Genomic DNA, 15,639 nt, shown 5'->3' with positions numbered 1-15,639 from the left:
TTTGATGTCAGTTTTGAAGGTAAAGTCAACACTGTGACACCCAACCAGAACCAAGCAGTATTGAGTCATAAAATCATATCCCCAATCCTTAAAAAAAAAAAAAAAAAAAAAAAAGATAGCATTAGATTCAAGTAATTATCAATACCTGGATTTCTTCTGTCCAAATGATCAAAGCATTTAAAGTAAGTAAACCCCTGTCTTCTAAGTATGAAATTCTTCTGCATTACTAATTTCTTTTTTAGTAGCATTGCCTAATATGCATTATTTTAAAAAGTAAAATATTGTTGGCAAGTACATATTTGTGATGTTAATTTGAACTTTATTTTTTGCTTGTACTTTAGATAATGCTAATACCAGCCTTTTGAGAATAGACATAGCTAAACACATGAAATTTGCACCGGCAGGCAGGTGGAATAAATGACTTAATAGATTTGCTCAATTGCCTGTCCCTAGAGCACAATTCTCGTCTGACCTATGTTACGTAGGATGAGCATCTGACCCATGTGGTTTAGAAATGCTAAGAGATGAAGGCATCTTGACAATATATAAGATAAATCATACTGCTGTGAAGAATAAGAACATGTTTATTAATAGTCTGCTAATGTCTAATTAATATATTTAACAGATCATTATAGAAGAGATTCAGGGTTTTTATTTTTCTACTTATTATACACCACCAGCCTAGAGGATGAGAACACCATTTTAAAGGATCAGCTGACCAAATTTAATGCATTTCTGACACTCTTATTAGGTAATGTGTGAATTAGGATGTCCTTGATTAGCTTATATTCTCCATAAAAGATATTAAGAACACTTATAAATAGGATATTAAAAATTAGAGGAAATTAGGGTGGAATGAACCTGACTACATATAAATTAGTGAAGTAGATGTATATGTATCACTATTCAAAAGAAAGCTCAGTAACATTCATAGTAACCCAGGTGGTAGAGGAAGCAATTGAAAATAGTGTTTTCTGATGTCTGAGGGCATTAATACTAGTACCTCAGATTTGTCATAACTGAGAAAAACCCTAATCAACTAACTATTTAAGTTGTTTATTTTCCCTATGTAATAATAAATAATTGTTCTATTTTTTTTCTCCTATCAAATGGCTGATTATAGATTTGGCATGTTTAAATTTCTTCTTTTCCATACCATGCATGCACAGCTTTGATAATCTCAGGAGGTCCTATCCATGTCTATGAATTGATGATTATGTGCAATGTTATTATGGTTTAATTTGGAAAACATCAAAGAATATGTCACATTTTATTTATGTCATGTGGTGCTAGAATGTAAATGCTGGATTTGAGTGAGAGGACAGGAGTTTTCATCCTGGCTATACTTAGGACTAAAACTTTGACCTTGGACATGTCACTCAATATTTCTGACTCAAAATTTCCTCATTTTTAAAAATGATGGTTTTGGACTGGGTGAACTCCAAAGTTTCTTTTTAGCTACAAATAATGATTCTATACAAGAATATTGTTGTATTTATTAATTTAGTATACTCATCCCCTCCAGATATTTTGGTGGTACAACAGAGACAGAGAGCAGGATCAAGGTGGCCCATTGTTCTTGTCATCTATTACTATAGTTAGAGATGAACTGAAAGGAATAAATCTGTATATCCAGAAGAACAATGTATTCCTTAACTTTAAAAATTGATTAGAATCCTTGAAGAAGGCCTTTAAACACTTTTCCTATTACTGTCAGCAAATGGAATCTGAAAAAATCTCATGGGTTCATCAAATGTCAGCTCTGGGAGCAACCTTAAGAACCAATGATCTATCCTATTCCCTTGATTTTTCTCTCTACATAAGACATTGATTTGCTAGCTAGTCTTACTTGATAAAACTTGAAGGATCTGCAATTTCAAAATGGAGATAGTGCTTCAATTTATTCAACTTCTGGATAACAATCCCATCTTCTATGTGACTAGATCACCCAAGAGTTTAGATATGGATGAAAATCCATCACTTTATAGCCATTTGGTAATGAAATTCTTTGATTTTTAAGGTATGTTTAACTGTAGGCAATAGACCCATAATCCATCACTAACTGGTACTTGAAGTTCTTTCAGTTTGTAGAATTTGATAGAATATGTGTTCTATGGGGAGAGTCATTTCTTTGCTGGAGTTAAGTGAATTTACTTGTACAACAGGCAACCAGTTCTCCAGAGGAGATATCAATACAGAATAAAAAGAGAAAAGTGCTCATATAATATATTTCCTCTTTAAAATTTTGGTAGGAAAATTTGAGCCTAAGTATCATATAACCATATAACTTTAGAAATGGAAGAGATGTTAGAAGTATGTTAATATATTATACAGATGAAGAAATTGGGACCTGGAAGGCAAATATTTATTTTTCCTAAATATGGGATTGAGCAACAAGATGGCACAGTGGATGGAGCACCAGCCCTACAGTTAGGAGTATCTGAGTTCAAATCCAACCTGAGACATTTACTAGCTGTGTGATCCTGGGCAAATCATTTAAATTAAAATTAAATAAATTAAATTAAATTAAAAGGGACTTTCTTAGTCCCTCATCTGTAAAATGAACTGGAGAAGGAAATGGCAAAGCCCTCCAATATCTTTGTCAAGAAAGCCCTTAATGAGATCATGTGAACAAAACTGAAATGACCCAACAACAACAACAAAAACAAAATATGGGTTAAGAGCTGAATAATTAGATTCTGTATTAACAAAACTTGGGAAGGGAGGAAGGTGCTGATCTCCAAGTCAGGAAGATCAAAGTTTAAATCCTACCTTTGATACATACTATTCTAAGCCTTTAACCTTTCAGTGCTGTAGGCAACTCATTAAAGCTTTAAAATTTCAGGGAGAAAGGAATTTCCATATATAGGAATTTTCTATATGAAAGAGGCAAAGGATATCAGGTGTGTTCCTCAATATTCAATGATTTTCCAAAACTCTTTTTTTGTGTTAATCTTGTTACTACCTTGACTTAACCTGAAAGCTAGATTTTCCTTTTCTTGGCTCTCTGAAAAGATGATAATCTGCCATTTCGATTTTGGATTCATTTTCCTCTCCTTTCTTACCAGTCAAACAATCCCCTTCTACATTTTACTTACTTTTTTTTTTAACCTGCCCCAATTATGTTGATAGGGAATTAAGTTTACATTGTCAGGAAAACACTGAAGAGATTAAAATGAAATTGAAGAATATTGAGAAACAGTAAATTTTATTTTTTCCCTACTTTAAAAAACTGCTTCTTAGTTTTGTTTTTAGGTGAGAGGTTCTTATTAATTCATATCATTTGCAACTGTTGTCTTTGGTTCAGATTTTAGTGTACATTTTTTCCAATTCAGAAATTCCTATCAATAAACATTTACATTCTATTGTTTTCATCATTCTCAACCAATTTAAAGGACTAAAAATGGGGAAAAGAAGTATCTTGCATCAAATATGCATAGCCAAATAAAACAAAGTGTCTCATTCTTTGATTGTCAATCCATCATCTCTCTGTTAGGAATTTGATAATCTAGAGTCATGGCTGACATTGCCTTGATTAAAGTTCCTAAATCATTCTAAGCCACTTATCTTTATGATATTTTTATTGTATAAATTGTTCTGGTTCTGCTCACTTACTACTGTGCCAATTCATACAAATCTTCCCACGTTTCCTTGAATTCATCCCTCTGTGAAAGTGCTTTTAAAAAAAGGAATGTAGTGATACTTTTTGACTATATGTCCCTAGCAAGTCATTTAAATGCTCCTTATTTCTGGTAATTATCCAAAACTTTTAAGTAGTGGAAAAGTTGCTGGTCTGCATTGGTAGAATTTCCACAAACACCATTTTCCTCACATCAGAAAAAAAAAAGATGGGTGGGAAGAGAAGAAGGGAGGATAAAATAGGGAAACTGTGGCAGTACAAATAAATTACCAGAAAAGCCCTTCTTTCTAGGGCTGGGGTGGGGGTTCCATTAAGAGAGACTTAAGACAGTGTAGAATATCACTGTGTGTCCTAAGTGTAAAAGTTAACACCTGTTTTGGATTCTCTTCTTGAGTGAAGATAATTTACCATTTTAAAGACTGAGTTCTGTCTAAAGTATAAAGTAAAGAACAATTATACATGTCACAAAATTGTTTTAGTTTGTACTTCCTAGGAAGATGATTTTTGTTTTTAGAAGAATACTTGTGCCTTGGTTGGTTTTATGAGATTACTGAGATTATTTGTATATTTTGGTGTTAGCAATCCATGGCTAAACTGGAGAATTTTCTCTGTCCTCTAAAGTCTGGGACCCAGTTCAGAAACACTTTTTATACAAACTAGATTAAAGGATGGGAATACTAGAAGGTAGTTGAAAGTGGGAGATCATTTGGGCAGTAAATATAATTATAATGATTATTCAAATAATTATTGTTTAATCAGTTTTTTAATTTAAAAAAATCAACTTCCCCTTTAAAAAGTTGTTGATTATAAATCCATGACTATAAATGATTATCTCTGAAGCAAAGAGAGTTTGTCATAATCTACTGACATCCTTAACTATTGCCCTCCCAGGCAGTCATAGTGACCAAGACTGTCATTAAGAAATCAGAACCATTCCTGTAAAAAGAAAAACATAATATTATCAGACTCTCTTCAAATCCCCAAATAAGCCCCTTTTATTATTCTCTTAAAAATAATTTAATAAAGAAAGACAATGGTGACAACAATCAAGTCCTGACAACTTGATTGTCAGAGTGGCAAACTAGAGAGGCTCTCAGACATTAAGATTGTCATGAGAGCTCAATTTAGCTAAATTTGAAATAAAATATTTGGTATCTTACCTGCCTTTATCTACTTTGTTATTTTTTTTCTCTCTTTAATTTCTCTTCCCTCTCTTTAGATGATTATTCCTAGTCAGTTTATTAAATAAGATAGTTTTGGTCTGTTTGCTTATTTAATAAACTGACTAAATTTTCATCTTTTTTTTTTACAAAAACTAATTCTGCCATAATATTGACTAAAGAAGGATAAACATTGGCAGACCTCTTGTCATTGAAAGATATTAGGAGTCATCACATACGAGATAAGGTTTTCATTAATTTGGGGACTGGGATGCTCTAAATAGCCTTTAAGAAATGCTCATTAATATAGCACCTTTTTAAAGATCTGTGGTTTTACACAAGTGAATTTTACTATGAATAAATTCCAAAATTCTTAGTATCTAATGAGCATTTCTTCATTACCAAGCCCTTACCTATCATTTAGATAAATCTCCCACTATACCACAAAGCCATGGTAGACTCATCCTGTTCCTCCCCCAAAAGACACTTTCTCACCTCTGTGTTTTGACTTACTTTATTCTTTTGGCTTTGAAAATGTCTTTTTTAATCACTTCTGGTATCTCCTACAGTCACATAGTCAGACACATCTGAACCAAATACCATCAGTTCTTAAAGATTTCTCTCAAATGACAAAACATATATTGTCCTCCCTGACCTTCTATTACACTCCAGAATGAACTCTTCTGTCTTAGAACTCTCATAGAATTTTATTCATACCACACTGATTGCAAGATCACATGTTTTTCTTATTTTAGAATATAATGTATGCTTTATCTCATCTTTCTAAATTGTAATCTACTTGAGGACAAAACCATTCTCATTTATTTTTGTGTTCTCGACCCTAAATAGGCTTACCTAATACACAATAAGCACTCAACAAATATCTCTTAAATACATGAATATGTTCTGAATAATTGAGGAGGCTTAAATGTCTCCTATTTCAGTAGAGGGATGAGCTTCACTCATAGAGAATGTCTTTGACAGGATTTTGAAAGTCAGTTTAGCAGAAAGTGGAAGAAAGGACATTTCAAATGTGAATAGAAGGTCTCAGAATCAGAATATATGTGTGTGCATGGGGGGGCGAGGTTCACATATCAACAAGCAGGTAGTAGTTATCTTTGAGAAAAATGAACTCTTAATACTCTATTAGTGATTTCATTCTGGCAAGGAGTAGTTGGTAAAAGTCATTTCTTAGCCTGTGCTGTGTAGAATTTTTCTTTAGTTGCTGTGCTATGGGCATGTAAAGGACAAGTAATGCTAAAACATGAAGTCCTCCTTTTTTTATCCTCAGGACAGATGTAAGATGTTATTCTGACAGTTTTTCAATGATGTCCTACAAATAATCCTAAGCCCTTTCCAATTTAATACAGTATATTAAAAGTAAGGCAACCTAGTGAGATTTTCACTTAAATAGAATAAGGGTTAAATGATAACTTGACTTATCTTTTAAATGACAAAAAATAAAGAAATTGCAAGACCTTTTCACACATTAGATATGTATTGTCATTTATCATCTAGATATCAGGCTAGCAGTGCGAAGTAATAAAACATATCATCGAAAAATGTGCTATAGGTCTGAATCACTCTTTCATTCCACCTCCCAGCTAACTGTAGTATTAAATCAAACAAGCAGAACATTTCCTTAGGCAGCCATTGCCTTTTAATTTCCTGAAGAACCTTAAAATATCATTCATTACAAGTACTACACATATTTGGTTTTTAAAAGTCTCATAAATCAATAGCAGGCTGACTGTAATAATTATTACAAGTTAGTGCATAATTTTCGTGCTGAAGGCTGCATGCAGAACTTTAGCATATGCAAACGAGGCAATTCAAACTGTGTATAGATATTAATATGAAGAAGCAGGTAACGAGGTGCAGGCTATGAATTATGCATCAAGAGTGGCTGATCTTCAATGAGGAAAATGAATTCAGCATGTAATCTAATTAGTGATGGAAGTCTATTACATCTAACTGCAAAAGCAACCGTCCTTGAAACAAATTTATTTACAGTCCATGTTACCACTTGAAACAACTTTGAAATGATGTGTAAGACAACAGCTTAATTGTAAAAATTTTTTTGTTTGTTTCAGTTCTAGACCTGGAAGGCCTCCTAAGCGGACTCAAAGTGTCACTTCCCCAGAGAATTCCCATATCATGCCACATTCTGTCCCCGGCCTAATGTCTCCTGGAATCATACCACCAACAGGTAGGATCACTTTTGTTTGTATGTCTTAAAAATTAAGAATTAGGCCACATAACCCCCATGTTTAGAAGCACATACATATGGTATTTTATTTACATATGGACATATAAATAATAATGCAGCTGAACCATTATTTTATCCCATTAAGGGTATTACTTGACTCTGCATGAAATTATCTCGAATAGATCGGGACAGAAAAAAAAATCAAGTTGTTTTTTTTTTCTATTTTGAGGGGTCACAATTCAAACAACTATACTTTGAAAGTTACCTTATACTTTCTCAGATTATGATGTGAAGAAGTTTACCAAATCAAAATCTCCCAGTGAAATATATTGAAGGGAATAAGAGAAGTCTGCTTCAATTTCCCTCAATATGGGAAACACTAGTTAATGTGCTTGTATGTAAGAAGAAAAGTAATTTCTAAGATAACCTGGATCCAAATCATAGTTTTTAAAGTGCATTTAATAATGTTAAATTAGCATATTTGAAGCCAATTATTCAGATGATGGATATTGAATTAATACTTCTCAATAAAAACACCCTAAGTACCTAATATTAGATAATTTGAATTTCCATGGAGATTTGCATTGCACTCCCAATTTTGCAGGTGAGAAATTGAAGCATGGAAAACAGAAATCACTTGTTGAACATAACTCAAGAATTTGCTTTGAGGAGTTGCATTAAACCTACATTTGTCCATTTCTTATCCATTTCTCAAATTATTGTGTTGTATTGCTTTTATATTTGTGCCCTCAATTAGGATTGTCTATTTTTACAAAAATTTAAATTCTGAATGTGGAAGAAACGGGAAGTTTTATGTAAAAGTTTATCACCTTCTTTTTAATAGGTCCTAAAAGTATCTGTTTAACAAATGGTGATTTTTGCCATTCTCTGTAGTCACTGAAAGTAATTATGTTCTTTCTGTCTGTCTCCATTTTTATTTTAAAACATACAAATATAAAGAACGAATGTATAGGATTCATTCCAATATGGTTAGGTCAGCAGTGGCTGCCCTGGTGTCTTAGGGATATTTTCTTTTCAATTGCTACTACCTCAGGGTACTAATTTCAGTGACCACAAATAACAGAGATGTATGTGTTCAGTGCCTCAGTAAAGAGATAGCATAGTACATGGTTAGCTTGATTTTACATTAATGGATAATGGGCTTGATCATATTGGGAAGGAAGTATCAGCAGTTTTAGACTATAGTTATCTATTCCCTAAAGAATTATTGGCTGGAGAAAGGAAGGATTCCTTTTTTTTTAATGAAATAAAATAACAGTAGTAGATATTATCCACTTCTTTATCCATAAACGCTACTTATGCCTGGAGTAGAAATGTTAAATATATGATAAACCATGCTAAGACTAATTCCATGGTAGTTTCTGATGATAGTATTATTTTAGATCAGAAGTTCATAATCTGGGGTCTGTTTTTAAGTATATGTAGAGAGATAACTATATTTTAGAATAATTGGTTTCCTTTGCAATATTATACATTTTCATGCATTTAAAATATTCTTTAGCACTTGTTCAAATATATTGGATTATTTGCTGTCTGGGAGGGGGGGAGTGGGAGGAAAGAAGAGGAAAAAAAAATTGGAACATAAGGTTTTGCAAGAGTGAATGTTAAAAACTATTTTTGCCTATATTTTGAAAATAAAAAACTATTACTTAAAAATGTTATTCTTAAAAGAATTCTTAGCTTTCACTAGACAGCCACTGAAGTCTATGACACTCACTCATCTACACATAAACACACACGTTAAGAAACCCAGTATTAAATACTATGAGTTTAAAATAATTGTAAAATTTTTTCTACCATATCTATCAATGTTTTCTTGAAGTTGATGATGGAAAATATTTTATTTGGGAGTATGGGATTTTTAAAAATTAACCTGGTTTGTAAGATTCGAGTTATGCCTCTTTTGCCCATTTTGGTAAGTAATGCAATGTTTCACAAAAATGAATTTCCTTGATAACTTGAACTTTCTTTAAAAACTCATGTTTTGATGCTTAAAAGAATCCTTAGTTTGATCAGTATAATACTCTTACTTTTGCAGATAATAAATCTTAGTAGGTAATCATTATTTCTGTCTAATAATAATAATGATGATAGTAACAATGATATGTAAATAATATAAGATAAGATAGATATTTTATGTCTAACCTTCTGGACTTTGCATATTTAGTTAGTTTGTTCCTTAGATTATAGATCCTCTCCATTTTGGGCCCTTTGTTCAAAGTCGTTTTAGCTTGGGAGTCAAACTACTAGCAATTTGTTAAATTGTTATTGCTTTCAAGAACTCAGATTTATCTCAATATTTCTATGAGTCCTTGAGGGAAAACTTAATTGGAGGTTAAGTAGCAAAACATTTAATATGAATTCTAGCTTTCATGTAAATTTCCCTGGAATACATTAAATACTTTTCATTTTTGGTTTGGACCTTTGATCTTTTTCTCTGTGGGTACTGAATTTAGAATAGTAGAATCTAAATTTTCTTCTTGTTGTTGCTCCCTTACTACATATATGAATTTGAGCAAGTTATTTATCCTCTATGGACTCTCATTTGTAAAATGAGTAAGTTGAAATAGGTGACTTGATAGTTTTAGATCTACAACTTCTGCCATGGAGAAAAATGGATAATTCTCCTATTTCTTATGGTCTTAGAAACTGCTTAGAAACCTGAGGGAAATAAGAGCTTCCCAAGTTCATAAAAATAATATGACTTAGAAACAGCCTTAATAATAATGAGGTCTTCTTGAATCCAAACAATTGTCCAGCCTCTGAGTCACTCTGCTTTCATTATTTACTTACTGATATGCTTTAATAAATGGATATGCTTTTATAAATGGAGGATGCTGAATTTAATTTAAAATATCATGACCCATTGTCATTAGAATGGAGATCCATTATTGTGTTTTTAAAATGTATAATTACATAGATTGAGTATGCTTAATATCATGTTGTTAACTTTCAATTCTGCTGTTTTGTCCCACCTCCTTCCTCATCTTATGGGATGAAAAATTAAATGACCAAGAGAATTTTCTTTTCAAATGGAATTTGAAAATATATCAGTGAGTGTCTAATTCAGCTGAAAATGCTGAAGACAAAAGATTGTCCATGGTAGCTGTCCATAGTCAGGGACTAGAACCATGTCTTCTGACTTTATCATAATTTTTTTTTCTTTAGTAGCATTGTGACAGTAGTTTAGCAGAATAAAGCCTTTTTCAATTACTTTGGGATTTGGGGTATGTTCCAGGGGATTGAGGTTGTTGGAAGTCTTGCCACTGGGTAAGTGGCATGTTATCATAATTGAATCCAGATTTTCCTAGGGCATAAGTTACTCTCTCATTGTGGTTTGATTCTCTACAAGCTGAACGAACAATTTAAGACCACTAAGATATCAATTAGTTACTACTGCAGTGAATTAAATAGTATCATAGTGAAGTGTATTACCTGGAAGTGTTCCTAGTGTTCCCAAAGAAAACTAAGTTTTCTAAGACAATTTTCTAAAACAATTTCAAGAGTGTTGTCTTATGTTGTGATTAAAGTTCTGGGCTTGGATTTTGAAATGTTCACTTCTGACATTTACTAGCACTGCAACCATGGATAAGTCACTTGATTTCCATGAATCTCAGTTTCTCCATTTGAAAAATTACAATAATAATATCTTAGCATTATCTCACAGTGATATTGAAGCAGTCAAATAAGATTTGGGGAATAACAATAACTATATGAATTTCAAATATAATTTTAAGGACATTAATTTTTTAAAATCTACTTTACATGCTCTTGAGGAAAATAAAATTTATTCAATTCAATTGATTCAATAGTTCTATAAAATAATCAAGAATTTGTTGTACAATCACACCATTTTTTTCCAAGTATATAATTTAAGTAAAGTTTTTCTTGAAAGTGAGAAAATCTTTTGAATAACTACTAATTATTTTTGCTTTTTTTGTAAATTTTCTTTTAAAAACTAGAATACCATTATTTAGATCAATTCAAATATTTCCTTTGGGGAAGTTTTTATGGAAAGAATATGTGTGTGCATGTGTGCATATATGTGTTTGTGTCTCAGAAGGGGGCAGGGGCAGATGGGGATAAGTCCCAGAATTTATGGTTGTCATTTGGTACCATAGCAACCAGAAGTTGGAGTTAATGAAAGAAAGGGGAACCTTTGTAGAGGTTCACAAACCAATACCTCCTATAATGTTCACTAACTTTATTTGAACACTTTTTGTAATAAATCATTTTTATAAATAAATACAGGTGTAAAAATAAATTCATCTTAGTAACAGGATTGCAGCAACCCCTATAAAATTTTCAGAAAGATGTCTGTTTAAATAGAAGGAAAGGGTTCTTCCGGATTTCCAAATGCCACTCTCCTAAATAAGAGTTTAATTTGAAGGCAGTGTTTAGCCAATCTCTTGATTTTCTGCCTGAGGCAAGAATGTAAACTAGTTTTGAAAGTATCAACTTCACATGAATATTGGGTAAGTAACTCAGTTAACCCCACACTGACATGTAATATTATAGGAAAAACTAATGCTTAACAATTATGTCTTTGAAAAATAAAATGTGTTAACTTTAAAATAAATAAATCTTTGTTTTTCAGAACTTCTCACTCTCTCTGTTACCTACTTGTAGCCAAATAATTGACATCCACACAGGGTAAAAGGGAGTCTATACACATGCTTTGAAAGTAAATATCTTATAGATTGCAATTTTTCATTATTGGAAGAAATACTGAACCACGGCAATATTAAACCACAGTAAATTCCATTAGTACTCTGTTATCTAATGAAAAAGAATTGAAAGGAAATAATCTCCTTTGGATGCACAATTCAGAAAGTCATTATCAGGATTTATCTTTCTCAGTTTACTCTGCTAAACATTACTAACCAGCAACAATATCCAAAACAAATCTGATAAATATTAACACCTCTCTTTGTACCAGCATTCTTGTAATATTTAAAATGCACTGAATATAGCAACTTCTCAGCAGAAAACTCCTGGATTGGAATTGTGCATTGTCTATTGAGAGTTTTATAATATCAAATACATTGGATTCCATGAGAGTATTTATAAGCAAAGATCATAGATAATGTACAAGTAAAGAAGCTACAAATGCATTGAAAATTTTCATTAATAAATTAAGCAAAAAAGTCCACACTATAACTCTGATTTTCTTCCTTCCGATGCTACCTCAACATTTAAAAATTCTATGGATTACAGTAACATATTTTCAAATGATCTGATTTAAGAAAGATGTAATGTAAAAATATTATTGTAAATTTCTAGGATATGCAGTCTACTTTAGTCTGTCGATATTTATTATTGTAATATGCATTGCTATAGGTTTTTCTTAGTGAGAGAAAACACTCTCATGCAAAATTTGTGTATATTTTCCCCAATATAAATTTATTGAGCAGTTGCTTAATAATGATTGTTTAGCATCTACCTTCAATTTATAATTAATGATGGTATTTTCAGATTTTTTCCATTTCTTAAAATTTTTATTTAATAATTTTATTTTCCTCAGTTACATTTAGAACATTTGTTTTTAAAACTTTGAGTTCCAGATTCTCTCCCTTATCATCACCCCTACCCCCAAAAAAATCCTTAAGAAAACTGGAGACACACACACACACACACACAGAAATAGAGACAGAGAAAGAGACAGAGAAAGGGAGAATGCTTCAATCTGTATTCAGACACAATCAATTCTTTCTCTGGGTATGGATAGGATTTTTCATTATAAGTCCTTCGGAGAAGTCGTGGGTCATTATATTGCTGAGAATAGCAAAGTCATTCACAGTTGATCATACCAGAACATTGCTATTACATTGTACACAGTACATTTCACTTTGCTTGAGTTCATAGAGGACTTTCCATGTTTTCCTGAAAAATCCGGCTAATAGTAACAGTCAATTAAATTACTGTACTTAAGAGGTAATGTATATATAAAAAACAATGATAGGATAGAGCCCATTCTTTTCTTTCTTTCTTTTTTTAATTACAATTTCTACCCCTCTGCACTCATAAATACAATTTTAGGCTGATTATTTCTATCAAATATTTGCCAGCCCCTGAGTAAGTGAAATCCAAACAAAATGCTATACTCTAATATGCCATGTTTAGTAAATATGTTTACTTTTCTTTTCATTAGCTTTTAAATTTAGCCGAAAAACAATGAAGGGAGATCTTGGTAGGTAATGTACTGTTGGCCTATTATTGAAGTGAAAATGAATGAAAACCATATGGGAAGTATTTTCTTTTACATTTCCATTCTAGGAGAGCAATAAAATTATCTATTTAGGCTTTAATTAAATAACTATATGGGACTAACCTACAGAAACAGGAAGAATTGTGCTCTTTTGGTCTAATTTATTTCTTCCAAAATATTTATAATTATTCTACAATCTCATGTTGCTAAATGGGAACAATATTAAGGTTGACAATGAATTTAAGTTACCTCCACAGCAGTTTTGCTGTAATGAAATTGTATTTTGGAGTTCTGTGATTAAACTTGTTGCCATAATTGCAATGAATTTTATTTACTTCTCCTCTAGCAGAATGGCATATTCTTTGACATGAAATAGTACAATTTGTAACAAGATGGATAAGTTAGTTTTGAGAAGTCATATCTGCTTTTTGTTATGTATCTTTTGAATTGTGAATTATCTGTGACAAAAAAATAAGTTTAAATATAATCATGACATAGCTTCATAAATGAATAAATCCCTTTGATGACAGTATTCTTCTTCATCAACATTGTCATCATCACTGCTATTACTATGGCAACAATCTCTTGTTCCTTTTTATAATATTTTGATAATCTTCTGTAAAATATAATTCATTTAAATTTAACATGGAGCCACAGAGTAGTAGGAGGGTTTTTTGATCAAAATATACCAGTGAGTCTGAAACACAATTATTAAAATTTAGAAGGGAAGGGCACATGTTTTCTTGGCTAGTACTCTGCATCTGCCTCAAATTTTCTATTTACTTATAAGTTATTAATCAAGCTGCAATGAATATAATATGGATAAATATATAATCTCTCCAATCCATTTTTGTTGATTTTGTTTCTGACTTGGCAAAAGGACCTTTTAACAATGTTTTAATGTTTAAAAATGTTTTCCTTGTCAGCACTAAAAAGTTCTTGAGGTTCCTTACACAACTTGCTATGTATCTATCATTGAAGTGATAAAAAAATCCTTTTTGAGACAACTTGTGTTTTTAGCCTTTATGATCACTTGGGGGAAACAATTTCCCTAAGTTTACTACTTTTTAAATGAAATTTTAATAATGATAGATAATATGATAAATAACAAAATTTAGACTTAAAATTAATTCACCTGACTGGAAATGGGTCAAAACCAAGAAAATGAAATGTTTTAATGTCTTACATTTAGGTTCAAAAATCAATTCCCCAAATAGTGAGTTCTTAAATAGATGAGGCATAGGAATATTTGATAATTGTTTATGTGAAAAAATAAAAGAAAATAACACCAAAACAGCAACAATAATAACTGGGTATTTCAATGAACCAGAAACTTGTATTGAGCCAGTTGTCCACAATTATTCTGAATAGCAATAACCTCTTCATTTTTAAAAAGCTGCTCCACAGTTTAAAAAAAAAAGTTTTCATTTTGTTTGATCTTAACAACTCTGCAAATTGAATTTCACCAATATAAGTTTATCATTAATTTCTACTTGAGGAAACTTAAACTTATGAAGCTAAATTATTTGCCCAAAATTATAGATCTAATCAATAATGTTATGGACATGTAAACCCAGATTTTCTGATTTCTAATTCATTTTCCTTCCTACTGAAAAAAAAAAAAACAACAACAACAACAAAACTCTGTTTATAATAGAATAATGTAAACACAGCCTCAAAATGAACATTTCTAGTAGAATATTAAAAAAAGAGGTTGTACATCAAACATTGAATTTCCATTGAATACAAATCAATTTAAAAATAGATAAATCCAATGTATTAACTTCAAAAATTATCTTGCTTCTCTATATTTACTTTTGTTTATATGTTTAAAAATATTTGCATCACTATTGTTAAGTTTGCTTTTATCCAATGAAAATTAGGGAAGAGAAAATCCTTTTAACAAATAAGCATAGTTAAGAAAAGCAAATACATATATTGGGCCTTTAAAAAAAAAAAGACAAATTTGCATCTTTGGTCCAAAAACTTCTATGTCAGAAGGTGGACAATATGATCCATTATACAGCTACACTCATTTAAGTGACTTGCTAATGATTACAAAGCATAAATAATTCAGAAGTCTATATCAGGTCTTCTTCTTGGGTCAGCTCTCTATATAGCATATTGTTTCTCTTTCTAAACATCTACAATGTTCTATATTACATGCTAAAAAGTTATAAGATATAAATATTAAATAAGAAAGAACCACTATTCTCAAGGAACTTAAAATATAATCATGGAACAAGACATATATTGAACTGATTATAATATAAAAAAAAGTGAGAAGAAGAAAGGTAACATTCAGAAAGAAAGTGTTTTCTATTAGGAGGGTCAAGAGGGGTTTTATGGAAAAGATGAAGCTTATTTGAGTCTAAGAAAATAAGAAAAATTACAACACAGA

General features: G+C 31.3%; 1 protein-coding gene across 3 annotated transcripts in view; it reads left to right on the top strand.

The window, feature by feature from the left end:
* The window catches only part of DACH1 (dachshund family transcription factor 1), a 475,837-nt gene that overhangs the window by 191,655 nt on the left and 268,543 nt on the right, over nucleotides 1–15,639 (top strand). For all 3 annotated transcript variants that reach the window (XM_031958462.1, XM_031958461.1, XM_031958463.1), the window contains exon 2: nucleotides 6,894–7,009. In XM_031958462.1, coding sequence (XP_031814322.1) covers nucleotides 6,894–7,009 — 116 coding nt within the window. The remainder of the gene's footprint in view (nucleotides 1–6,893; nucleotides 7,010–15,639) is intronic.

This window comes from Sarcophilus harrisii, chromosome 3 (genome assembly GCF_902635505.1).
Source record: "Sarcophilus harrisii chromosome 3, mSarHar1.11, whole genome shotgun sequence".
In the NCBI taxonomy this organism is placed as follows: domain Eukaryota; kingdom Metazoa; phylum Chordata; class Mammalia; order Dasyuromorphia; family Dasyuridae; genus Sarcophilus; species Sarcophilus harrisii.
Note: the sequence above shows the minus strand (reverse complement) of the source record. Positions and strands in the feature narration are given on the sequence as shown.